General features: G+C 50.7%; 1 protein-coding gene across 1 annotated transcript in view; it reads left to right on the top strand.

The window, feature by feature from the left end:
* Positions 1 to 27,478, top strand: part of Bcr (BCR, RhoGEF and GTPase activating protein) — a 162,826-nt gene that overhangs the window by 87,401 nt on the left and 47,947 nt on the right. The window contains exons 2-6 of the mRNA XM_004636328.2: positions 9,290 to 9,471; positions 17,296 to 17,400; positions 17,822 to 18,007; positions 22,957 to 23,064; positions 26,861 to 26,921. Of these exons, the coding sequence (XP_004636385.1) occupies positions 9,290 to 9,471; positions 17,296 to 17,400; positions 17,822 to 18,007; positions 22,957 to 23,064; positions 26,861 to 26,921 (642 nt within the window). The remainder of the gene's footprint in view (positions 1 to 9,289; positions 9,472 to 17,295; positions 17,401 to 17,821; positions 18,008 to 22,956; positions 23,065 to 26,860; positions 26,922 to 27,478) is intronic.

The following is a 27,478-nucleotide window of genomic DNA, read 5'->3' as shown; positions in this document are numbered from 1 at the left end:
GGATGGCTAGTGATGTGGAGCATTTTTTCATATATTTATTCGCTTCTTTAATTTCTTCCTCTGAGAAGTGTGTGTTCATCTCAGATGCCCATTTCTAGATTGAATCTTTAAATTTAGGGGCCCTAGTGTTCTTTAGTTCTTTATAAATTCTAGAGAGCAGACCTTTGTCTGAGTGCTTATTAGTTAAGATTTTTTCAAAGTTTGTGGGTTGTCTTTTCACTTTGTTGATAATTTCTTTTGATGTGAAAAAAACTTCTCAGTAAGAGGTGATCCCAGTTGTTAATTCTTTCAAGTATTTCCCGTGCGATTTGATTTCTGTTCATGAACTCTTTGCCTACCCCTATGTCTTCAAGAGATCCTCCTACTTTCTCTTCTAGGAGATTCAGTGTTTCTGTTTTAATGTTTAGTTCTTTAATCCATTTTGACTTTAGTTTAGTGCATGGTGATAGACCTGGGTCAAGTTTTAGTCTTCGGCATATAGAGATCCAAATTTTCCAACACCATTTGTTAAAGAGACTATCTTTCTTCCAGTAAGTATATTTGGCCCCTTTGTCAAAGATCAGGTGGCTGAGTGTGTTCCTAGAGGCCTCTGCATCTACTAGTCTATTCCATTGATCCTCAGGTCTATTTTGTTGCCAATACCATGCTGATTTTATTACAGTAGCTTTGTAGTATAATTTCAAGTGAGGAATTGTAATGCCTCCTGCTTTGTCTTTGTTGACCAGGATTGCCTTTGCTATTCTAGGTCTTTTTTGGTTCCAGATAAATTTTAGGAACAATTTCTGTAGGTCTGGGAGGTATGTTGGTGAGAATGAGTCATTTTTAAAGTGAGCAGTTCAGTAGCTTTGCATATACCCAGAATGTTACACAGTTACCACTTTCCCTATTTAGTTCCAAAATTCGTTACCACCTCAAAAGCAAAACCTCATACCCATCAAGTAGTAGTCACTAACTTACATCTCTGAATTTACCTATTCTGGACATTTCATATAAACTGTAGAGTCATGCAATGTGTGACTCCCTCTGACCAGCTTCTTTCAATAATATAATATTCAGTAGAGCCAGCTGGGTAGATAGCTCAGCTGTCCAAGTGCCTGCAAGCACAAGGATCCAGGTGTGATCCGCAGTACCATGTGCCATGTAGGCCCTGGAACCCCAGGTGTGCTGTGCCAGCCACTGTAATCGGGCATGGTGGCTTTTCCTGTAATCCCAGAGCTGGGGAGGCTGAGATAGGATCACTGTGAGTCCGAGCTGTGCAGTGAGACCCTGTACCAAATTAAAAAATATATATATAATACTTGTGTCCTCTATGCTATAGCCTGTGTCAGAATTTTTTTCCCTTTTCAGCTGAGCCGTAGTCCATTGTAGGGATATGTGTAAATCTGCTCATTTATTGATGTGTATTTTTGTGGTGCTGAGGCATGAACCCGGGGCCTTGTGCATACAAGACAAGTGCTCTACCACTGAGCCGTACTCCTAACTCCTTAGCTATTACCAGCAGTGCTGCTGCAAACGTTCCAGTGTAGGTTTTGTTCAAACACCTGTTTTTGATTCTTTGGGTTATATAGCTAGATGAGGACTTGCTGGATCATATGACTTATCAGCACAAATTTTTACAAATATTTTCTCTTCAGAATTGTGTCGGGGGGGCCAGGCAGATGGCTCAGTGGAATAAGCACTTCCCTGGCAAGTGCAAGGGTCTGAGTTCAATCCCCGGTTCCGCAAAAAAAAAAAAAAAAAGAATTGTGTTGGCAGAGTAACTGAGTGCCGGGTCACTGTGGATAACTGTAATTTTACATTGCTTCAACATCCTTGTTTTCTTAGAGCCAGAAATCGAACTCAGGACCTTATGCTTGCTAGGCAGACACTGTGCTGCGGAGCTATATCTCTGGCTCTTGGTGTCCATTTTTGATGTAACTTGGACTGTCTTATCTCGGGCACAGGGCTTCGTCACCCTCAATTTCCAGTTCTTTACCTCCACCCAGTTCCTCAGTGTGGCCCATCCAGATATCTGCTTATACATCGGCCTGCTGGTGACCACTTCCCTGGGTGATCATGGGGCAGCCAGATACACCCCACTGAGCTGCACTCACCCAACCCTGACCTACACCCTCGCATGGACTGTGCAGATATGCCATGGGGACTGCCTCTCTGTCCTGCTGTGACCTCCTGGGCTTGGGTCTGCTTTCTTTAAACTCCGCATTTCAAACTCCTATTGGAAACCTGCTTGCAGGGCTGGCCAGATAGCTCAGCGGACTAAAGCACCTGCTTAGGCAAGTGCAGTGACCATGGTTGGATCCCCCGCTTGCCATGCCAGCCCCGCCCCCATGGCACACGAGATGGTAACTGAGACTGGGTGTGGTGGCGCGTGCCTGTAATCCCAGTGCTTGGGAGGCTGAAAACAGGAAGATCGCTACAAGCCCAATCTGTATAGTGAGACCCTGTAGACCCTGTACTAAATACATTAAAAGCAAGTAAGCAAGCAAGCTGCTTGCTAAGTCCCCAGGCCTAATAAAGGCATTGGCCTGCAGGTCTTACTATCTTAGAGGCTTTCACACCCACCACCTGCTTGTGCTCACACACTCCCTGACCACTGTCTGTCGACTCCAGCCATGCTGTTTACGTTTACCTTCCCAGAAGGAAGGTAAATTTTTATTTCCATGTTGCGTCTCTCCTAATCAATGGAAGGGTACTCCCAGTCTTAGGATATTCACGGGGTTCACATAGTTACACAACCATCACCTCAGTCTAACTTCAGAATTTATTTAATTTTTTTAAAAAAATGAGTAAGTTTGTTGAGACAAATATTCCAGGCTGGCCTTGAACTCACAGAACAGCCCAGGAATAGCCTTGAATTTACTGTGTTCCTCCTGCCCCAGCCTTCCTAGTGCTGAGATTACAGGAGAGTGCTGGCACACCCAGTTGTTGCTTTATATGTATTTTAGGATTCTTAATTACAGCAGTCATGCAGACAGACTTAAATGCACTCAAGCTCCACCAGCTCCTTGCCCTGAGTTTCCGTGTCTGATAAATGACAGTCTAGAAGTTCATACCCACTAAAGTGGTTGTGTAGATTCACTGTGTGTGTGTGTGTGTGTGTGTGTGTGTGTGTGTGTGTGTGTGTTCGTTCAGCAGCATGTAGACTCACAAGACATACCTAGAAGTGCTACAGATATCCCCTGACTGTAACAAGGTACTGCTACAGAATAGAGGAGCTAGGCTCAGATGGCCAGCCCTCTCCCTTAAGAGTAGATTGTTCTTAGTACACAGACTTCTGGGAAGCGGTCTCTAAGCTGAGAATCAGCAAGGTGTCCAGAGCTGGCTCTGGGTGTGGATCCTCTTTGCTGTTCGGTGGGACCTAGAGCGCTGTGTCCTGGCCACGGCTTCCTAAGCCTGTCTGGGAGCATTGATACCTGCCCTCCAGAGGATGAGAGTGGCTGTGCGTGAAAGCAGCCGGCACCTGCGGAGTGCCCGTCCTGGAGAGCCTCTGCGTGGCTGCTCAGCTCTGCGACCCTGCCCAGGAGTCCCTCCTTCAATTTTCTTTTTCTATTTTGACTGCTATAGGTACCTTATGTGAGTGGAATCATACAGTATTTGGTAAAAATGAACAATGGCCTCAAGGCTCGTCTGTGGTGTAGCGTGTGTCAGAATTCCCCTCCCCTCTTTGGATACTAGAGGTTGAACCGACGGCCTTGCACGTGCTGAGACAAGCTCTGTACCACTAAACATCCCCAACCCTTTTCAAATTTTTTTTAAAATTTTGAGACAGAATCTCACCTAGTAACCCAGACTGGTCTTAAACTTACACCTTCCTTGTCTCAGCCCTTTCAAATAACTAGAATTATAAGGCTTATGCCACCATGTCCAGCTCTGTGTTTTTTGTTTTATTTTGTTTTTCTGGCAGAACCAGGGATTGAACTCAGCCCCCTGCACTTGCCAGGCAAGCGCTTATTCCACTGAGCCATCTCCCTGGCCCTCTGCTTTTCTTTTTTAAAGCCAAAACTTTTCCATTGTATGCACATGCCACCCTTTGTATATATATTGAGTTGCATCCGCATTATAACTATTGTGAATAGTGTTGTTGTGAGCTTGAGTGCCTCTTCAAGTCCCTGCTCTCATCTCACTATGCAGTTCGGGCTGGCCTTGTGCTCCCTTTTGTAGCCCCCAGGCTGGTCTCGAACTCGCAGAGATCTTCCTGGCTGAACCTCCCAAGTGCTGGGATTACGGATGTGTGCCACCACTCCTAGTTGTGGGGGGCACCCGCATCCGGGGCCAAGACCCACGGCATATGGGGACAGCGATCAAACTCGGGTCCTTGTGCTTGCCAGGTAGGTGCTTATGCCTCTTCTGGCCCCTGCTCTCGGGTCTTTAGGTTGTATACATAGGAGTGGAGCTGCTGGATCCAGTGGTGATTCTGTGTTTGGTTCTTGAGATTGAAGGTGTGAGCTGAGCACCAATGGGGGTTCAGCAGGTCTTATCTACCCCACACTCCCGTTTGCCTCAGAGACAAGATCTGCAGAGCTCTGGGACTGTGGCTGCTAAGCTAGCTGACCGGGAGGGAGGAGACCTGCTAAACCCTTGGCTGGCCCTAGTGCCCCAATTGTAGTGCCTTGGGCTTTGACCAGCCCTGTCTCCTTCCTGTCCTGAGTGGGTTGGTGTTCAGCTGATGGGACCTCATCTCCATAGACCCTCCCCCTCACTGAAAGCCTGCTGCTTTGCAAGCTGAGGTTCAGTTTTGAGTAGAAGATGTAGCTGCTGTGACCACTGGTTCCTCAGTCCTGCCCAGAGAGATTTTTTCCACTGAGTGTTTATTCTAGTGGGGCAGACCTTGGGAGTTTGAAGCTTTCCAAATCCCTAAATAGAATGGTTTAATAGTATGGCTGTGCTCAAGAGAAGGGGACCTTTGTATAGTTTGAGACCACAGTTTGGGGATCACTTCATATAGTTTACAAGCAGAGCGAGAAAGCAGTCCGTGTACTGGTCGGAACAGGGACGTTGGAGGGCTTTTTCTCCACTCCTCTGTACTCCATCACATTTGTACTGGATGGGCCAGGGAAGTAAAAGGACAGCCAGCCTGTGTGGGTTAGAGGCATCTGGGTGGGCTGGGGCAGTGGGTAGAAGCCCTCCGATGGAGCACAGCAGGCCTGAACAGGCCTCTGCAGATAAGGGATGGTTCTGATACTCATTTGCGACCTGGGCACTGTAGAAACACAGCTGGTTTTTAGTTGCATGGGATCCTCGTAATGGCTGTACAGTCTGGCTTTGAAATGCGGCCCCTTTGGTCTCAGGGTGGAGGTGAAGTGCCCACACCGGTTGGCGGGCCCACTCGACACTTGCTGCGTACTTCATTCTCCTATCAGGTTTTAGCCCAGAATGTTCAGGCAGCACATTGTTTTACAGCCATGGACTCTCCAAGGGAGCCCCGCAACCTGGAGTGTGGCCAAAGTTCTTCTGGAGCTGATTACGAACAGTTGTTGATTTGACCCTGGGCCCTGAGTCAGCGTAGTCATCGGTGGCAAGGCAGTCAGGGCGTGCAGATAGGAGGCTCATGTGGGCTTCTCTGAGTCCTCATCGGCAGCTGAGTGTGGTAGTGCTTCCCTGTAACCCAGCGCCAGGAACCTGAGGCAGGAGGATTGCAGTTTCCAGCGTGGCCTGGGCAGCTTAACAGTTTAGCAAGTTGAGGGGTATATAGCTCAGTGCAAAAGTCCTGGATTCAGTCCCCGGTCCTGGTGGGTGGGGGGGTGGAGCTATCAGAAAAAAAGTAAAACTAAAACTGTTTCAAGGTTCTTAGAATATTTATTTCATGATTCTAAGCTAATTTAAAAGCCAAAGTTCAGTGGACTAAAGCACCTGCTTGGGCAGGCACTGGGACCAGGGTTCGATACCCCCAGGGCGTGCTGAGATGGCAACTGAGACGGAGCATGATGGTGCGACCCTGTAATCCCAGCACTTGGGAGGCTGAAAACAGGAGGATCACTATGAGTCTGATCTACGTAGTGAGACCCGGTACTAAAATAAACAAATAAATAAAACCAAATGCCTTGGGGCTGGGGAGATATAGCTCAGTAGAATAAGTGCTTGCCTGGCAAGCGCAAGGGCCTGAGTTTGATCCCTGGTACCACCAAAAAAAAAAAGCCAAACACCAAGAGACAAGAGCAGGAAAGGGAGCGCCAGCTGAGGAAGCTAATGGAAGAGCCTAGCCAGGTTGGAGGTGAGGGCAGCGCCAGGTTCTTCTCCGATGGTAACAGAGATGTGTTAGAGCTTCGTGGGTCTTTATCGCTTATCAACTTCCCATACCTGAGTCTAGGGCTTTGTACATGCTGGGCAAGGGCTCTGCCACTGAGCTACTTCCCTAGGCCTCACACACCTGATTGTGACATCAGGAAACTGAGACATAGACAGCTTCAGTGGCCGGCCCTGTCTCACACAGAGAACTGGCAGCCGGGGAGGACCAGAGCCTCCCATCTGAGAAATTGCTCACATGCCTCTGAAAGCCACCCACTTGCCATACCCACAGGACGAGTCTTAGGTTAAGGAAGCCATCTGGAGTCCTCACCTGATAGCTGAGATCTACTCCCGAGGCCTGGGCTGCCTGTGGAAGAAGCTGCCTGTGATGAGTAAGGATGTGCTATGGATTGGGAGAGAACAGGAAGGCAGCTGTGGTTTGGTGGTGGTTTTTGTTTTGCTTTTTTTTTTAAATCTGTGATTCCCTGAAATAGAAACTAAAGTTAAGCCCACCTTGGAGGGTTAGGTATAGGGTTAGGGTTCTATGTTAACAGATTTTTGAGCATTTTCACATGTTTGAACTCCACAGCTTTCCCTAGGGTTGCTCAGAGAAAGCTAACTTAGTTTTTGTGAAATCTTGGGCTGAAGAGGCAGAATTTGTTTCTGATCTTACACTGTCCTGCCAGAATACAAAAGCTACCAGAGCAGAGCATCAAGAATCAGGATTGTGGGCTGGGGAGGTAGCTTGGTGGGCTAAGTACCTGCTTGATAAGCACACGGAACCAGGTTTGATCCCTGGACTGCATGCCATGCCAGCCCTGGAACCTTAGGCACCCTGTGCCAGCCACTGAAACCAGGCGTGGTGGTGCGCGCCTGTAATCCCAGTGCTGGGGAGGCTGAGACAAGAGGATCACTACAAGTCTAAGCTGTGTAGTGAGAGACCCTGTATCTAAATAAATAAATAAAGAATCAGGCTTGTGACCCTGGTATGCTGAGCTCCCTGATGTCCTGTGGTTAAGGAGACAAGGTTCTTTGAACTGTTTTGGGGGGACTTGGTAGAAGCTCATTCTGTTCTTGTTGTGTCCCTACCCTGACTACTACTTGCAATTCGGAACACACCACTCACCTTGGTGGGGTCCTCCTGTGGTCACACAGAGGCAGAGCTTGCCGGGCCTGTGGTCAGCAGCAGTGTGCAGACACTTGGAGCACCCTGCAAGTCAGTGCTTTGACGAATGCTCATCAGGAGGCCCAGGGGGTCCTGCCCTGGACATTGGCTAGAATCCTGGGAAGTCCCTACAGCCAGAAGCCCAGTGCCAGTGGTGGTCCAGAGCCACTAGTGGCACCCAGAGTCTCGGATTGGAAGGTGTGCATTGGGCTCAGCTGTGTTTATTTCCTGAGCTACCCTATATAATACTGACATGTAGCCAGGGCTGGGGACCTTTTTTAGAAAGCGATGAATCCTGCTGTGACACAGAGGTCTGAGAACGTGGGAGAGGCAGAGGTATACATGGAAGCTGGGACATTGACCTCCCTTTGGTGCCCACAGCTGGAGGCAGCACTTAGCCTGCGGTCGCTCCAGCCATGCAGTTTCTTCTCAGCTGCCCATGGAGAATTCCCTGTCAGGATTATTGGGTCAGCTGTTCCAGAAGCCAGAGGGTGGCCCCATGCTTACATGACCTGGATGCTGGGTGATAGTTATAAATTCACGAATGACTGCCAAGGCCACCTGTGGTGGTAACCTTCAGGCAGGGCCACTTACATGGTCAGAATGAAGTATGCTGTTTGGGGTGAGTGCTCGGAAGTCCTGAGGGCCACAGAGGTGCCCTTTTGGAAAGAGCAAAGAAGGGATCAGCATGAACAGCTGGGCATTGCCTGGGCCCTCGTGCACTGATGGGTCTGCAGTGAGGGTTCCGCTGGAGCAGAAAACTCTGACTGAAAATGGTGTGTGGGGACCTACAGGTGGCCGAGGGCTTGGAAGTGGGTGCTCCGGCTTTGTCGTTGAGCCTGGAAGGGTCATTGTCTTCAGGTGTCTTTGGGAAGAATGTAACTGGACAGTCCCAAAGGGCAGGGAAGCCCTTGTAGAATAAGCCCCCCCCCCCTCTGTTCTTGTGGGTTACTTTGATTGGGGCAGAGGTGGTGTGAGAGCTTGGGAGACTGGCTGAGAGGTAGGCTCAGAGTCAGCTGAGGATGGGCTGCGGCTGTGGTTCTGTGGGCTGGGACTCGCAGGCTGCAGGGGAGTCATTGCACTCAGGCCAGCATACCAGCCGTGGTCGAGGCTAAGACCTGCCACTGCTAACAGGCACTTGTGCATGGCCGCCATCCCTGCTTTGTTGCGTGTTTCTGCCTCTCCCAGGCTCTCACACCTCTTGGGTCCCTAGCCCCAGGCTGAGCATCACCATCATCTGGAGAGCTTCATAAACACAGTGCAGCTTGGCCCAGAACAGACTCACTGAATCCAAAGCTCTAGGAACATCCTGGCCCTTGGGGCGTCTAAGAGCTTCTTAGGAGACACTAGCAGGTGGCCAGGGCTGAGAAGCACAGGGCTGCCCAGTTCTTGTGGGTGGCACTATACTGTGTGCTGTACTGATCCATAGTATATCATGGATGTCCACATGCAGCCACTGACCACAAAGGCCAGGCCAGAGTCTGTGTTTTTGTGTACATATCCACAGGAGGACCCAGCAAGAAGCTTTGTTCAGATTGCAAGTAGTAGCCAGGACAGGAGACCCAAGGATCAGAGAGGCCTCCTACTGCATTTCCCAACAATCCGTACCAGTGACCCTGGTCTTCATCAGATCCCCACAAGCAGGTATCTCCAGAGAGATCGTCCCAGATAGCAAGCAATTGTACCTCACTCTGGTATTGTCCATTGATTCTTTCCTCACCCTTGTGAGGTCTTTGACCAATCTTTTGTGAGGGTGGTGTCACCCCGTCTGATGGCCCTGTGACACAGAGACAGTACTAGCCTGGGTGCTTGTATGGACAAGTGGAATGTGGGTGCTCCTAAGCACACAGCTCCTGGCACTCTTTCTTGTCTGATAACACGCTGCTTCTTTACACACAGATGCCTCGTTTGGAACACCACCTGGATATAGCTGCGCTGCAGACCGGGCTGAAGAGCAGCGCCGGCACCAGGATGGGCTGCCATATATCGATGACTCACCCTCCTCCTCCCCACACCTCAGCAGCAAAAGCAGGGGCAGCCGGGATGCCCTGGCCTCAGGAGCCCTGGAGCCCACCAAAGCTGTGAGTCCCTGAGATGCACCTGCCCCTGTGGGTCAGGTGTGTGAAGGGGAGCTGGGGAGGGTCTGGCCTGCTTTTGCCTTTCTAGAGGCTCTTGGAAGTGCAGCCGTTTGCTCGGGCACAAGCATGGAGGTGGTAGAGCTGCCAGGTGTTTGGTTTGAGAGTTGGGCCATTTTCTAAAAACTCCCTCATCCCTGCATCTGGTAAAAGAGGAGTCTGCCAGATGCCTTGATCAAGGAGCCTATGAGATGCTGCTGAAACTGATCCTGAAGGAGGCAGGCGCCCTCTGGTCTTGAAGTTGCGGGTGTCCATGCCAGATCTGCGGACCTCCACGGTGGCCCCAGCCTTGGTACTGTGCTAAGGCAGTGTCTGGGCCTCTGACCTCATTCTCTCGAAAGTCTGCTTGGTCATTTTTGCTAGAGGAAGTCCTGATGATGGCGCCATCTGTTTGGTCAGGATCTTTCCCATGCGTTCTCACTTAGCCCTCATTAGAATCCTGTGGCATTAGCATTGCTGTCACCTCCACTTTACCACGGTAGGAATGAGGCCCAGGGTGGCTTCCTGAAAGTCATGTGGCTAATGAGTAGTGGAACATTTCACAGATACTCTGCCACACACTCCAGGTGGGGCCCCCATGGCCTGGCCCCCCTCACATGGGACCTTAGCCCAGGAGGAGCTCACGCTGGGCAGTGTATTCTGGCAGACATGTGAGACCACTGAGGCCCTTAGAGTGGTATGATGCCCTCAGTGGTGCCCGGCATGGGGCTGGGGTGGAGGTGTTCCTTAGTGCTTAAGGGCAGGGGCAGCTCCCTGTGGCCTCTTGTGTTCCTGCCTGCTTGGGTCACTACCTCAAAGCAGTTGCTCCTTTTAGTCTTTCTTGTCTCCCTTTGGCTCCTGATAGACACATAGCTTTCCCCTTCTACTTAGTGTATTTCTAGACGGGCTTCATCCTGGGTTTACAAACAAGAATGAGAGAGGCAGAGATGGAACTCAGTGGCAGAGCACATGCCTAGCCTGCGTGAGACCCTGAGTTCCACCGTAGCACCACTTAAAAAATTGAACAAGAGAAGGGTGTGCTTTTTCCAGTTGCTGTGAAGAAGTGCTGTCTTCCCTGCTAGTGCTTCTCTCTGGAGCTGACTCCTAGCTGCATGACTGCTGCCTATTTGTGCTGCTGTGATTTCTCACCATCTCAGTGCTAGGTGGGATTCTCATTATGAAACAGAATGGGAGAGGAAGCCAGCGTGTACCGTACACCTGTTCTGGGCCACACGTGTGCTGCCACCCTGTGCTGCTGCTTGTCCCATGTCCTGTGTCCCCTCTCCATGCATGAAAAACCACCCAGCTTCAGAGAGGCAAAGTAACTTGTCCAGGATCCTGGAGGTAGGAGGTTTGAAGCCGTCATAAATCCTCTATGAAAACTCTCTCCCTAATCTGCCTTGTTTTTTTGCGAGCATTCCTTTGTTGCCTCAAGAGTTTAATTTGGACTCCAAGAAGGACCCTTACGGCCCTCAACAAGGAAGGTAAATCCCGAACTTGGGACAGTAATCCGAGTCTTTGTTGTACTTCCTGGATCTTCAGGAAATTGGTCTGTCCTCTCCGGCTGTGTCCACCTTGGCCTCCCCCCTCCCCAGGCTCTTGACGATGGAACGTGGGCCTCACTTTTTAGCACCCAGTTCAGGGGCTCATATTCTGGTCCCTTCCTTAACCCTTGCTTCCTCAGCCCCCCCAGCAGTCTGTAACCAGACATTCCTCGTGTTACGTGATTGGCAGAGGTTGTACATTTGCGTTTGACAGGTCCAGAGTCTCTAGTCACCAGCATTTTACCTACCCCAGGGCAGGTGGCAGGAGTCGCCTGGGTAAGGAGGGCATTTGGAGAGGAAGGTTATGTGGTTTTGTTCCCACAATGAGGTTAGGTGCCCTCCCCAGTGTTTGAAGTCGTAGCGGTAGCTGTCCTTCATTTGTAATCTTTGATTTGTAGAAGCCATGGTTGTTGCTTCCTATAATTGCCAGAGAAAATGGTGTTCTGAGACCAGGAACAAGGGACATTCGCATTTGTCTCCTGCCTTGGCCCATGTAGTCTAGGGCTCTTCCCCCAACACACACTTCTCATCCCCACCCCACCCCAGCCCCACCCCCACTGAGCTTGAGCCTTTTGGGCTCTGGACCTATTACAAGGCCCTGTCTGGAAAGTCTCTGGCAGTGTCAAAGCTCAGCAGACTTCTGAGTGGCAGAGCTTCTCTGTGAGCATCACTCCTGGGTTAGGTGGGGTTGCGCTGAGGCCAGGTGCCCCTTTGCCCAGGGCATACCCAGAAGATTCAGACAGTGAGTTTTCCAGAAGGGTATACACGAGTGGAGCCTGCTCTATATGGAGGGTCTCCCCATCTGGAAGGAGGTCCACTCAGAGGTTTACTAAAATAGGCTCCCCTGGCAGCTGGCCCGGCCGGAGCCCAGTATCTTGCTCTCTGCTCATGAACGCCCAGCCCTGCTAAGAGCAGAAAAAGTTTTATCCAGCTGCTCAGCTTGCCAGCTACAGACTTCCAACTGGGAGCACCCTATCCCCACAGGGCCACAGTTTTGTACGCTTAATTACTTTGTCCTCACTGAGATGCAGTACCCAGCACCCACTATTACAGGAGGAAAAGTCTGTTTGGGCTCAGTGTGTAGAGGTTTCTTTCGGTCCTTAGTTTGCTAACTCCAAGTCAGAGTAGCAAAGCAGAGGAGAAATAGCTCGTGGCATGGTGGTAAGAAGCAGAGAGAGATCAAGGGAGGTGGGAGGGAGAGCCACCCTCCAGGCCGTGCCCCCCGTGACCCACCACCTCCAAGCAGGCTTCGCATCCCCAGATTGTACTTAGCTATGAGCTCATCGGTGGACTAATCTGTAATCTGACTTCCCAGAAGCCCCACCCATGAGCAGATGAAGTTTTGGGAGAACATCAGATATAACAGGCAACATGCCCCGAGTGTCCGAGGTCTCCACAAGAGGTGCGGGGGCTACGGGAGTAGTACACAGGGCTCCTCGTACCCAGCCTTAGGCTCCCCTGTGGGCCTGGCAGCTAGCTGGCTGATAGGTGGTGGCTTCAGCCACCTGGACCCCTCTGCCGGCTTTTCCCACCTTGTTCTCAGGATCCCTGTTCTCTTTTAGCTTCGCTCTGACCTCAGTTATCAGTGAGCTTTCCTTCTCTCTTGCTGCCTTTTCCCAGTTGCCCTTTTCCCCCAGCTTCTGCCCCCCTGCTGCTTCCCTGTCTGTTGGCCCAACTACATTCAGGCGTCCTTTAGCAGAACTGGCATGTGTGAAGCCAAAATTATAAATAGCTCTGGTGCCATCCCTGCCCTTCACCTTCTCTTTCCTGGTGTTTCCCTGCCTGCCCTCTGTTCTGACATGGAGTTGGCTGCTTTCCAAGCTGTCCTTGTCTGATGCCAGTAGCACGGTTCAGGGCCCAATAGAAGACTATGGGGGGGCTGGTGAGATGGCTCAGTGGTCTAAAGCACCTATTTAGAACAAGCTAAGCTAAGCAAAACAGAGGGACCACGGTTCAATCCCCCAGCACCACATGCCAGCCAGCCCCGCCCCCTGGTGGGCTGAGCTTGCCACACACACACAAAATAAATAAATAAAAATTTAAAAAAAAAAGAGAAAATAGGTTTGATGTTTAAAAAAAAAAAAAAAAGAAGACTATGGGTCTGAGGAGCAGGGCCCTCACCCTGAGTCCTCTCTCCACCCCAGCACCTTCCCTGGTCTGGTCTCAGTGTTCCCTTGAATGGCCCCACCCTTTGGAACAGGAAGAACTGGACTTGGCACCATCCTGCCTGCGCTGTTTTTCCTCCCAGCTTTCCAAACCATGTGGGTGGAATGAGGCACAGCACCCCCACCCAGGCAGGCACCAGCATCTTAGGCTGGGTGGAGCCATCGTGGGTCACTGCCCTCCTGGCCTCCCAGGGCCTCCCCATTCCCCCTGGAGCTCACAGTAGTGAGATTGTTCTCTGAACACAAGCAGGGCAGAGTGGGTGGGTGGGCAGCTACTGCTGCTTGAGGGACCTGCTGTTCCCTCCATCTCTTGCATCCCATGCATCTGTTTCATCCCATGCATCTCTTGTGTGTGATGGGACCAACATTGACACATGGTCAGGGCCATGTGCGTGGGCAGCTGCAGGCTGCTTTCCAGAGACCCTCCTATTTACACTAGGCTGGGGGGTGCGGGTCGTGAGTTCTGCCGCTCTGCCCGTCTGTGCACCTTAGGCAGTGGCCTTGCTGTACTGTGGGGACATTTCAGCTGAGTTTTCTTCAGCAGAGGGCTTGGAGGCCTGAAGGTGGTCTCAGAGCTTCATAAAGATGCAGCCAAGGGCTGGCGAGGTACCTCAGTGGCCTAAGCGCCTGCTTTGGCAAACACAGGGACCAGGATTCGGTCCCCAGTCCCGCATGCTGCACCAACTCCACCCCCAGGCCCACTGAGCTGGCCACAGAGTGAGGGTGTGGTGGTGCACGCTTGTAATTCCAGCACTGGGGAGGCTAAAAACAGGAGGATCACCCTAAGTTCAATCTGTATAGCCAGACCTTGTACCAAATAAACAAATGAAAAAAGAAAGAAAAAAAAGATGCCGCCAAAACTAGGACCTAGTCAGGTCTTTGAAATCTAGTCATCACTTTGCTTATGAAATGAATCTAAATTGAGTACTGTGTGTTCAAACACTATAGGGACCACATGGGTTAGACCTGGGTATTGTTTCCCTACAGTAATAGCTGCCTCCTACACAGATGTACGTGGAGCCTGTGTATTTGCACACATGCACACAAACACACTTGGGTGATCATAGGTCACACATATATTCATATACAGGCACACATACAAGATTCCCAGTATTAAACAGTGACCCAAGAAGACTTTTTGTATAGTCCCAGTGGGTAGTGAAGATGTGTTCCAAGCCCCAGGGACCCAGATGGGACATAGGGACTCCCCCAGGGGACATTGGATTCCCCTCACCCAGTCTGTATCCAGTGGCAGAGGCTCAGGGCTTGAAGGCATCTGTCTGAGACCACAGGGTTCACGGGGGCAGGCTGGCTCTGCAGCACTGACATCTGTTCGAGGCCCTTCGTGCTTGGCCCACTGTCTGTGTCACTGTCCTCTTTCCCTAGGGCCAGGGAAATTCAAAAGTCTAGCGGATTGGGTCCGGGGGCCCGCACTGGGTCCCTGGCTCCAGACTTCAGAGCCAAGATGAGGCCAGAGATTACTTCATCTGGTACCTCTTCCTCACCCCTGTGGGTGTCACTGTGGGGATGATTTGGGCCCCACCATAAGAGGTAGCTTTGAGAGACCTATATGACTTTCACAACTGGGAGGGAGAAGCCAGGGAAGCTCCATAGTACCCTTCATGGCCTAGGACCATCCTAAAGCACCAAAGGGAATCCTATATCCCAGATATAAGCAGTTCCTAGGGTGAAGGTCCTGTCCAAATCAGTAACTTAATCTGAATGGGTCAGGAAAGGAAAGGTTTCATGCACTGGGGGTTTGTATGATGGAGTTGTTTCAGGTTTCCTCTTGGGCTAGAAATCCAGCAAAACAGTGGCAGGGCTGTTACGTCATCTTCAGTGGATGCAAGACCCCTTCCCACACTGGAATGGCCTACTAACTATAAGTGGAACCAGTTGGCCCATGGCTAGGCATAGGTTGGTGCCATAGGCATAGCCAAGCCCTGACATTGCCCATGACCAAGAAGCAAAGCAGACGGTGGGCAGAAAATCAACTAAGAGTTGTTTTTTGCTCTTGTTGTTGCTGTTTTCTGCCTTAGCATTGCCATCTCAGTTGGTTTGCCAGGGCTGCCATGACAAAGTGCCACAAGCTGGATGACTTAAACGACAGAAATTATACTTCGTCACAGCACTGGACATCCAACATCAAGAAGTCAGCAGGGGGGCTGGTGAGATGGCTCAGTGGTCTAGGGCACCTACTTGGAACAAGCTTGGCAAAGCACAGGGACCGCGGTTCAATCCCCCAGCACCACATGCCAGCCAGCCCCGCCCCCTGGTGGGCTGAGCTGGCCACACACACACACACACACACACACACACACACACACTCTAAATAAATGTAAAAAATAAATAATTTTTTTAAAAAAAAGTCAGCAGGGTTAATGTCTTCTGAGGCTTCTTTGCTGGGCTGTTTGATGGCTTGACAGGGTTTCTCCCTGGGTCTTTGTGTGTCTTCTCTGCATCTCTCTGTCTTGGGTGAATGGCAGCCATACTGACTTGAGGCCACCCTGTTGGCTTTCATTCTGCCTTGAATGTTCAGAAGTGCTGGGCCAGCCAAATAGCTCAGCAGATTAAAGTGCCTGCAAGCAGGCGCAGGGGCCGGGGGTTCAATCCCTGGGCCTGCTGTGCCGGTCCTGCACTGAGACAGCAATTGAGACTGGGCATGGTGGCGCGTGCCTGTAATCCCAGCTCTTGGGAGGCTGTAAACAGGCAGATCACTACAAGTCCTGTCTAGTAGTGAGAACTGAACACCCTGTAGACTCTTCCCTAAAATACCAAAAAAAAAAAAAAAAAAAGAAGAAGAAGAAGAAGTGTTGGGGGCCTGGCCCTAGCTCAGTTTTTTTTTTTTTTTTTTTTTTTTTTTAATATTTATTTTTATTTATTACATTTATTTATTGTGTGTGTGTGTGGCCAGCTCAGCCCACCAGGGGGCGGGTCTGGCTGGCATGTGGTGCTGGGGATCGAACCGCGGTCCCTGTGCTTTGCCAAGCTTGTTTCAAGTAGGTGCTTTAGACCACTGAGCCATCTCTCCAGCACCCCTAGCTCAGTTCTTTAAGTGGCTGCTTCCACCAAGCTGTCAGCCTCAGGTGGCTCTAGTTCGATCCCCACAACTCTCCAGCCAGCCGCACAAGCCCTGAGGGCATGCAGAGGAAAACAACAACAACAACAACAAAAAAAAAAAGAAGTGTTGAAGCTTAGCACTTCAGTGTAGGGATCTGGTGAGGGGACACAGTTCAGATCATAGCACAGTTGTTACTGAGATTGGCCCCTGGCCTGTCAGCAAATGGGCTCTATCCCTTGTGTCAGTAACAAGCAACATGTCAGTTCTGCCTTTGCGGGGCAAAGGCAACAGCTTCTTTTGACTTTTGGGCAGGAATGCTGATAGAAGGGAGCACTCTGTCATAGTCCACTTATAAGAGGAAGCCTGCCAACCACATTCAAGTCTAGAAAGCAGGGTTAGAGACAAAGACATTGAACCTGGTAGACAGGGCTCCATGTGGGCAGGTGGCAACGGACCCCAGCTCTAGCCCTTGTGGCCAGGAAGGAGGTGTAGAGGAAGGTGTTGCTACCTTGTGTCCAAGGATCAGGCAGCAGCAACAAGATCCAGGCAAGGAAGGCATCAGGAAAGTAGTGAGGGGTGGCTGTGCAGCAGGCTCTGATGTTCCCTCAATTCAGCCTCTGCTGGGGCTGCTCTTGGGCTTTCTACCTGCTGTACTGGCCTCAGGTCAGAGCTTTATCTTTTCCCTCCCTAACTGGGTTAAGCTGGCCACTCCCTGGTCTGAGGCACTAGGCATGCTTGGAGGGAGAAGGACGGCCCTGCAGCCATCTCTGCACCCGTTCCCTCTTCCCAATGAACCAAGACCAAGGGTGGCCCTCAGCTTTGTCAGATGCCTTTCCAGATTCTTCAGCTACTGTGGCTGACAGAGCACATGCCAAGCCTTGCTCGCATCCCTTTCACTCCCAGGTGGGACCCTCTCCAGAGCCTAGTCCAAAGGTCGATGTACTATCTTCCTCCCCACAGACGCTAATGCAAGCATCCTACTCACTGCCCAGGGTTGACTTCCGTCTGTCTCATTCTGCAGAGTGAACTGGACTTGGAAAAAGGCCTGGAGATGAGAAAATGGGTCCTGTCTGGAATCCTGGCCAGTGAAGAAACTTACCTGAGCCACCTAGAGGCACTGCTGCTGGTGAGGATGGAGGAAGGAGGGGGCTGAGAAGCACCTTCACCCCCAGGGGACCCGTCTGCTGCCCAGATCAGCTGGGGACCTGGGGGCACCCATCCTGCCGGAGTCATCCATGCCCCTGTGGGAGGGTCTCAACAGGCCCCCTCTGTGCAAATACAGCCTCCCTAAGGGCCAGGGGATTCTTGTGGAAGCCTCACTTGCTAACTTTTTTTTTTTTTTTTGCTGAGATTCAAAAATAAAGACTGGGGGTGTCCCTCACTGGTACATTGCTTGCCCAGTTTGCCCAAGGTCCTAGGTTCAGTCCTAGGACCAAAAACAGAAAATAGGCATAAGTGTCACATAACTATGGTGTTCTGCTGTCATACCATGCACCTGACAAATGATGCGCTCTCTCCCCTCTGCCACCCCGCGTGTCCTCTTCTAGCCCATGAAACCTTTGAAAGCCGCTGCTACCACTTCTCAGCCTGTGCTGACCAGCCAGCAGATTGAGACCATCTTCTTCAAAGTGCCTGAACTCTATGAGATTCACAAGGAGTTCTACGATGGGCTCTTCCCCCGTGTGCAACAGTGGAGTCACCAGCAGAGGGTGGGCGACCTGTTCCAGAAGCTGGTATGTGTTTTGAAGCATGCTGAGCAGATGGGGCCATGGGGTGGCTGGGCAGGGACCGGGCCCGTCATGCCACCTGTGGGTGTGTGCCCACAAGGAGATACTAAGGAGATAGAGTGTGAGCCTGTGTGTGTCTCAGTGGAGGTCAAAGGTCAGGAGGGAGGGACGCAGGGAGGGAGAGACAGACACAGAGAGGGAGAGAGACAGAGACACAGAGAGGGAGAGAGACAGAGACACAGAGATAGAGAGACAGACAGAGAGAGATAGAGAGACAGACAGACACAGAGAAAGCAAGGGAAACATTTTGGCCACAGCTGGAATCAGTGAACAGATGTCCTTCTCTCTTTTCTAGCCCCAGTTGGTTTTGCTCTGAGTTCTTCTTTAGACCCCCTTTAAGGGGCCCTGGGAGTAAGTGATGTTGGGGGCATAAGGATTTATGTACATTACATGCAAATTCAATGTGCAGTATTATATGCAAATATTGCACTGCAAATGTACTTTATGTAAGGGACTACAGCATCCGTGGGTTTTAGTATCCTTGTGAGGAGGACAGTCCCCTGTGGTTACTGAGGAACAACTGGGCTTTATTTCATTTTTGCAGTTATATGAATTAAAGTCCTTTGACTCTCTTGGAGAATTTTTGTTAGGAGGAAAAGAAACCTGGGCAGTAAAAATCAAGGTATTTGGGAAATTTCCCACAAGAATAAAGGACCCAGAGAAAAATGATAAACTCAGAACATGTGTGTAGCCTTCAGCTCCTCAGGCAGCTGTTCCTGGAATCTGGAGCTGAGCTTAATCTAGACACCCTCACAGTGACGTCCTTATGCCTTGCAAGAATCAGGACACATCCTGTGTCAGAAATTCAAGAGAGGGTTGGTGGGGACCTCCACAAGGGACCGTGGAGCGGAGGACAGCCTTGTGCTGTGAGGATGTCCAATGCTCACAGAACTGGACTCTGTTCTAACACAGGTGGGGTGGAAGGTGCAGCCTCATCCTGCCTCCACAGAGCTAGCTCTGAGGCAGGTCGTCTTCGTGGTGTATAGCAAGAAGGTGAGGAAGATGGATGGGTCGCTTTTGAAAAAGAAAGCACACATTTTCCTGCTTTGAGGTGGGGAGCATAAAGGCTAAAGAACCATTAGCAAATAGATGACAGAATAAGAATAAACCCTTAAAGGGTTTGGTGGGACTAAACAGACCAGGAATCTGTTTGGTAGATTGACTGTGGGATCTTCCTTCGTGTCCCCAGAGGTGGAGAAGCCAGCCAGGAAAGTGGGTCAGAGGCCTGTCTGGCCGTCCACTGGCCCCTGCAGCCAAAAGGACTCAAGGATGCTGCTTGGGAGAGTCACATTCAGATAAAAGGGTGAAGGACCAGCTGCTCCTTTTCTGTTTTTTTCACAGTGTTAGGAATCAAGCCCAGCCCTTATTCCTGATACTGGCCAGGCCGTGCCAGCGTAGTTACGAGGGCTGGGTGCACACTTAGACACAGGCGAGGGAGAATCCGCTCAAAAGGAAGCTGAAGGAGCTCCTGGGATGAAGGAGCCAACTCTCTGTGGGGGCTTTGGGACTGTCATTTGTGGTCCAGCCTGTGAGGTTCTGTGATGTGTGAAAAGACCCATTTCTAGGTCTAAAGTTGGGAAACAAGAAGAGATTGCAGAAGGGTCTCTGAGTGTAAGAGTTATGCTGTCCTTCCCTGTCTTGATAAAGCTACTAGAAGGCAAATGCTGGGCAGGCCATGTGGCCCTTGTCTGTCTCTGAAGATTTCTGGTTGTTACTCTGGGATTGCCAAGGCCTCCATGCACATTCTCTTTCCCTGGAACATTCTCCCTCTCAAGGGAAACAAATGCTTCATTGGGAGGAGGGGTGCCACAAGTCTGTTTCGCTGTGTATACAGAACCCTGTGTTACTGAGCAGCCCCAGCCTTCCTGGGCCCGTCTGTAGACCCTAGTTCCAAATCTGGCCTCCCCTTGACTTGTGTCGGGGCTGGAGCATGCCAAGGTTTGGCCGTCCTGTCCTGTCCCCAGTCCCTTCCCTCTGCTTTCTGGGACTGCAGTTCCCTTCCTCTACTTCCTTCCCTGGGCTGCAGGCCAGAGCCAAGACCTGAGGGGCAGATCAAAGCCACATTCTCACATCTTGAGGCTCCTTTTGCTACAACCATAGTCCAGGAGGCTGTATGTTGGTGCTGGTGTCCCTTGTCTTTGAAACCCTCCCCAACCTTTGGTTTTCACTCTGTCAGCAGTTTTAAACCCTTAGCAACCCTTTTTCTGGAGGGCTTAGACTCAACCTACAGTCTTCCAGAAAAAAATGGAGTTTCCTGTGTTTGGTAGAGGGGCACATCCAGCCCTTTTTGTAGAATAACATTCTAAAATTACTTGAAAATTTTTTTAATTTTAATAATTTGATGAACAGTAGAACCTAAGTCAGAAAGTCCCCCCTGGCTTGCTGGGGTCCTTGATGCTTTGTGCATCAGATGCTGTAACAGGAGGAGGAGTAGCAGAGGGGCTGTAGGTGAAAGTCATCCTCCAGGCACTGTGAGCCCGGTAGTTATGTGACTTCTACCTGGGCTGAGTGCTGGGGACCCCCAAGCACACAGACTCAGCCTGGCATCACTCCATGAGAGAGACCAGGGTTCAGGGTGTTCGCCATGCCCTCCCCCAGCTTTGGAGCCCAGACTCATGCACGACATCTGGGACGTGGAAGGCTTGACAAGCCCTGCCTGTGCATGATGTTGTTCCTAGAAGAAATTGTATCAGCTTTATTTTGTTGTGGTTTGTTTTTCTAATACATACAGACTTCCAGAAGAATTGCAGGGATAGTACAAGCAACTCTGATGCCTTCCTCACTCACAGACGCTGCTTGAAACAGTTTGCCACGTGTACATCGTGTCTTCTGTGTATGCTTCCACACACACACATGCGTATACCCACAGGCATGCACACTTTTTCCCCTTTATTGTTTGAGAATAATTTGCAGACATCTGCCTTTTACCCTTAAGTACTTCATTATGTTTTTGCTAAGAGCAAGGACATTCTCTTCTCCAGCCCACAATATAATTTGTCACATTCAGGAGATTTCACATTGATGTGACACTGTTACTTAATATGCTGCCCCTATGCAAATTTCTCCCAAGTTAGCAATTGTGTTCTTTATAGCTGTTTTTTGCTCTCCGCTGCAGGATCCAGGCCAGGGTCGTGCCATGTACTTAGTTGTCACATCTCTTTAGGCTTCTTCTGTCTCTGCCAGTTCCTTGGACTTGGCTCACCTGTGACTAACATTTTGTAAAGGGTTCAGCCAGTTTGGTGTCAGCTGTTTCCTTAGGATTACATTTAGTCTGTTTCTGGGGCAGACCAGTGCGCAGCAGTGGTTCTGCCTTTCTTGATGCTTCGTGTCTAGAGGGGCAGGGTCTCCTTCGTGGCCCCACCAGTGTAGCCTGGATTTCTGGTTGGCTAAAAATGTTGAAATGAGTTGAGTTGCTCAGACTCTCACACCTAGAAAGGCGAGCTCTTTGGGCAGGAGGGAGAAGTCACAAAAGGGATCCTCTTCCCCAGACCCTCCAAACTGTCCTTCCTCCACTCCTCTTGCAGTGACCATCCTGCTACTACGTTCTCTAAAGCAGTACATTGCCATTTCTTTTTTTTACATGTTTCTGCTCATGGATTTGTCTGGTGCTGTCCTGTTGGAGTGCCACCTGCAGAGCATGTGGTCTCTGACTATTTGTGGTTGTGGGATAGGGCCTCAAGCAAGGCCTTAGTTTGGGTGAAGGGGACTCAAAGGAGAGAGAAGGAAAAGAAGGAAACACTCAAGGGCTCCTCATTGTGCGGGTGAGGAGGAACCTGGAGTTCAGGGACGCAGCAGCTTCTCTGGGTTGGCCCGTGGGGGGAATCTGAGCAGGATCTGAGCCATAGCTCTTTACTCAAATGGACTGTAGCTCTCTGTGTACCCCTTACGGGATGTGCAGCTAGAAGATCGGACCTGACTTCTCCACGGGCCCTGGGTAACCCAGTGCCTGGTAACCCAATTTTATGTAGAAACATAAAATTCAATATAAATGCAAATGCATGTGGAAATTAAATTTAGGTTCAACAGCACAGGAGGAACAAGTGCCTCTGGCTTCCAGCTCCCAGTTGACTGCAATGGGAAGCTGTGGTGTGGCCAGTGGGTCTCCCCTGAGTCCTCCAGGCCTGGATTTGCTCATGGTGAAGACTGGTTTCTTTCCCACTTGTCAGAGTGCGGTGAAGCTCGGCTATGATGGCGCTGCTGCACACGCCTACCTGTGAGGCTGTGGCTCGTTGAGTGTGTGCTCGAGCAGGAGGCGCAGTGAGGCCTTTGGTTTACTAAAGGACAACCGAATGCCTCTTTCCTCATAGCTGGCAGGTTTCCTGCCCGCCATCTGTGCGGTGTGCCATCTGGGCACCCCTGCCAGATCTAGTAAGGCTGGAGTCTGGGCAGCAGGAGCTTCTATTCATGGGCAGCCAGACTAAGTGTTCCATACCTGTCTGCAGGAATCAGACGTGAGCAGAACACCGTGGCCCCACGGGCCCTTGAGCTTCATGTCTTGGTCAGCCTCCTGAAGCCAGCACGTGCTTCTGATTCTCCTCTGTATTGAGGTCAAGCTCATTCTCTAATTCACTTACCAACTTACTACCTCAAACTTCAAGCGAGTGGGGTGGGAGGAAGAAGCAGCTCTGGAAGGGAGCCATTACCTGCCTGTGTCTGAGTCACTTCTCAACATGTCATTTTAGGAGCGAGATGCATGTTCGGTGCGTGGGGAAGGGAAGCAGGTGGGAGTGAATGGCATAGAAGAGCTGAGGTCTCTGCAGCCTGCGCACTGTCTGCTGTACCTGGAGTTTCTCTGGAGCTGTGCACAGGAGCTCAGTCCTGAAAGATGGGGAACAGCAGCACCTGTCCTGCACTTGCCACACATCTGTCCCACACCCTTTTCTTCTTCCCTGCAGGCCAGCCAGCTGGGTGTGTACCGAGCCTTTGTGGACAACTATGGAGTTGCCATGGAAATGGCAGAGAAGTGCTGCCAAGCCAACGCTCAATTTGCAGAGATCTCTGAGGTAACAGATGTCTTGGCACCGGGCAGACAGGGGCACTACTGACCCCCCCCCCCCCCCCCATTCTTTGCACCTCCCGGTGGCTGCAGGCTGGTTGTTGGTAGAATGGACAAAACATACAAACCAAGCTCTGGTCAGGATCTCTAGCTCTGATTCCAGAGGCTCCGGGTTGTTCACAGCCCAATGCCCGCAGTGCTGCTGTGACCAGACCTTGAGCGCCTGCCGCTCCAGGGCTGAGGCCTGATATCAGGAGTCAGCAGGTGTGTTGGCCTGTTTTACAGTGCAATAGAAGAGAAGTTTATTCAGGAGGCTGGGAAGCCCTCGTGCCTAGAGCTGTATCTGGCGAGAGCCTTCGTGCTACACTGTAACTCGGCACGGCGCATCTTGCTATAAAACAGTGCACATGTGCCAGCTTAGGTCCCTCTCCTCCTCGTGCAAAGCCACCAGTAGTGCCCTTGGGGAGCTCCACCTCACGACCTCATCTAATCCTAATCATCTCCTAAAGGCGTTACCTTCAAATACCGGGAGCGTACAGTGAGGGAACTTTGTGAGGACACTTTGGAACTATAGCAGCCGCGGTCCCAGAGACACCCTTGTACCATCTGCCCTGAGTGGTGTGTGTAGCTCGGCCCCTCCATGTTATCATGGGAATGAGTCCTGACCCTGGTCTGCACCTTGTCACTGAAGACTAGTGGGAGGTGTCCCGCCCTGTTCCCTTTCTAATCTCCCAGTGGCCTTGAGAGCTGGGAATGCTGAGTAGTAGCCCCAGGAACTGTGGGTTCATGTTCTTCCTGGGGAAGAAAGCTCCCGGTCAGTGCTGTCCCACTCAGGGCTGGGGATCTCCGTGTCCTTGTTTGCACTGACCCTCAAGAGGACGAAGCTTCCAACCATGCATTGTTAGCACCTAGGCCCTCAGAGGAGTCTATAAAATCCAGAGATGAGTAGGCCGTCCTGGAGGCAGGTGGCCAAGCCAGGACTGGAGCTGAGGAGCACCGCTGGGTCTGTTTCTGCAGAGTCTCTTCTGACCCTTCCCCTCTTGTGTCTGCAAGGCTGATACCAACGGGGGATGTTCTCCTCTGTGGGGGCCTGCTACCACTCTTGCCCTTGCAGACCCCTGCTCCCCAGCGCTCTGACCTCTGGTTTGGCCTTTCCCACACCAGCCACGGATCTAGGTGGAAGAGCCTCCGCAAGAAAGGCAGCATTAGAAAGAAAAATGGAGAGGCATTGAAGGGAAGGTAGAAGAATAGGGGGGAGGAAGGGAGTGTATCATGCACAGGTAGAGAGTCCCAATGATGAATGCGATCGTTATGTACACCTAAAATGTACCAATAAACGTAATTCATTAAAAAAACTTAATTAAAAAACAAAGGCATTAAAAAGGAAAGAAAGGAAGAAAGGACAGAGATAGAGTGGGTTCAGTCTCACTGGTAGAAAGACCTTGATTGTCACACATGGGCTTTGTTCGGGAGACTTTGTACTGTTTTGTCCTTTATCCCAGGAGCTAGGCATTGGGATTCCTGGCTCTGGTTTTCTCCCACAGTGAAAGCTCGTGTCTTGCTATTGTTCCTGAGCCCATGGAGTGCCCTGCTCCCCACCCAGTGCCCCAGTAACAAAATCTGTGTACACTCACTCTGTGTTTCCCACCTCACCAACCCCTTCTCCCTTATTCAGTCCATTCTGTTCTAAGAATGTTGGCCCAGAATTCCAAGAGACCCTGACAAATCAAAGACCTAATCCTGGAACAATCTACAGTTAAGTGGCCAAATTCAAGTCCACCTGGACAGGTTTCTGTTGAGGGAGGGAGAGGCTACCTTGTAAATGTCACATGGATCCACCAGCTGCTTAAAATCAAGGCTGGGATGCAGGGAATGCCTAGTGTCTCAGGGCTAGCCAGAAGGTAGCCCTCTATGAAGTCTGGTGGTTCTTGTACCATCAGAACAGTTTCTCCTCCAGGTTCAGGGGGAAAAAAAAAAAAAAAAAAACCAGAAAAATTAGAGCTGCCTAAGGAATAAAATCAAGCTCAAGGAAGAGAAAGCAGCGGCCATGTAGGGGGGTGAGGGATGGTGTCTTGGGGGTGGAAGGGGTCTGTGCATAGACACAAGGCTTGAGCATCACCCTCAGTTACTAGAGGAAAGTGAGGGGTCTTTGTCTCCTCCTCAGACCAGACCTGGGTACAAAGTAGTATCAAGGTAGGGAGCAGGGCCGCGACCCTGGCTTCTGGGGGAGGGTGTCACTCATCCCTCCATGGTAAATAAAGGTCGATGAAATGAGCTCCCATCGAACTTCAGATACACCACTGGGCATAGCCTACCTGAGTCCCTGACTTTGATCCCCAGCACAAAGAGCCGCAGAAAGGAGGAGTTTCCAGAATCAGGTAAGTTTGAGAAATGTGGGGTAAAGCAAACTCGTATGTCTCCTCAGGGCAGCATGTCCCAGAGCTTGTGTCTCGCACTGTCCAAGGGTACATGGAGTGTGGGCCATCTCCCAGGCTCACGGGAGCTCAGCACCAGGTTTCTGCAGCCTCATGTTTAGCGTTCACACCCCCTCACACCTGTTGGGAATTGCTGAGTGAGTTGTAGGGAGGTGCAGGCACCACAGAGGATACTAAACTCTCACAAAAGGCACCAGCACACACAGTGGGCTTGGGCCCCAGCAAGCTGAAAGATTCATCTCTTGGTCCTGAGAAGTTTTCCGCAGCTCATGAGATTGGGAGAGCAACCCCAGAACCCCCTCCTGTCTTTGTGCTGATTATGCATTAGTATAAAACCTCGTAGTAGGATTCCTTGGAGCTGCTTCCTAGAGGTGATTCCGGTACATAGGGATGCTTTACGCTCATTTCTCTTGGTACTTTGGACTAAGTCAGTAAAGCCTTTGATGGATTGTGTCAAAACATAGCCTCTCCCCTAACAAGCCCTCCTCTCGCCCTGGGAATCTTAGCACCTTATTTCATTTGCACATTTTTAACAAGTGTATTTTTACATTTCCACCAGGAAGGCGGGTGGGAGTATAATCCAGTCTAGGTGGTGGCGAAGTGAGTGCTCTCCAGAATGAGTAGCCTCTCGCCTGCTGTTGGGCTGCTCCAAGAACCCAGTTTACCTCTATTCGCAGGATTCTGTCAGAGTGTCTTACCCAGGGGCAACTTCGGCAGCTGAGAGTTATTTTTAGTTTCCTCACAGGAAGCTGGGTGCTTCTGCACCAGCAGGTAGAGGCCAAGGATGCTTGCTCAGCCTCCTGAGGTGCAGAGGGCAGCCACGCAGGGCAGGGAATCCCTAGCGTGCAGTGTCCACGGTGCTAAGGTTGAGCAGTCCGTCCTAAGTGACCTGATGCTTCCTAGGCATCATGAATGCTCAGCTTACCCTTGGGCTTCTGTCCAGCCTCTGCGTTCTTTTGGCAGCGCAGCCTGCCCCCCTTGAGTTTTGCTGCAGTGAGGGTTCTTTGTGGGGAAAGAAGGCTGAGCTTTCTGCTAAAACTCCCTAATCATTAACTGTCATGTCAAGCTTCAAAGCTTCTTCAGGTGTCCTATGTAAAATACATACTGCTTTTCTTCCTCCTCTGTCTCCTCCTCCCTCCTCCTCTTCTCCCTCTCCCTTGCCTTGTGCCTTTTAACCTCTACTTCTTCCTCTTCTTTTTTGTCTGTCTGAGACAGGGTCTCTCTATGCATTTCAGGCTGGTCTTCTACTCACTTTGTAGCTCAGAATAGCCTTGAACTTGCAGTAGTCCTCCTGCCTCAGCCTTCTGGGTGCTGGGATTACAGGCGTGCACCACCACACCCAGTTAACACACGCTTTTCTCTCTACAGAACCTGAGAGCCAGAAGCCACAAGGATGCCAAGGATCAAACGACCAAGTACTCTTTGGAAAGTGAGTTCTCCATGCAGAACCCCCTTCGCCCTTTGTAAGGGGGTCACTGTCGGCAGAGGTGTTGCTGGAAAAGCAGACGTGTCCCCTAGCGGGGTTACCCCCAGCATCTTTCCTGTTACAGACATCATACAGTGAGAATGAGGATAAGGAAAGTAGTTCTAGGTGAGACAGAACGGGAAGAATGTGGTTAGGATCATTTTGCCAACAGCAATGGCAACCAGGAAAATTGTAGAAGTTCACCAGTAACACAAACTAATCGCTGCCAGGCATGTAAAACATAATTGTGAGCCAGATGTCCTGTGCACATCTGTAACCGCAGCTACTCAGGAGGCTGAGGCCGGAAGACCACAAGCTTGAAGGCAACCTGGGCAACTTGATGAGACCTTATCTCAAAAAGAAAAATATAGAGGATTGGGGATATAACTCAGTGCTAGAGTGCTTGTCTAGCCTTTTCAAAACCCTGGATTAATTCCTGAGAAGAGCAGCTTAGGGAAGAAAGATTTGTTGTGAGTCAGAGTTTCAGAGGTTTCAGGGCGTGGTCAGCTGGTTCCCTTGCT

The sequence above is a fragment of the Octodon degus genome, unplaced genomic scaffold, assembly GCF_000260255.1.
Source record: "Octodon degus isolate 3935 unplaced genomic scaffold, OctDeg1.0 scaffold00079, whole genome shotgun sequence".
Lineage (NCBI taxonomy): Eukaryota > Metazoa > Chordata > Mammalia > Rodentia > Octodontidae > Octodon > Octodon degus.
Note: the sequence above shows the minus strand (reverse complement) of the source record. Positions and strands in the feature narration are given on the sequence as shown.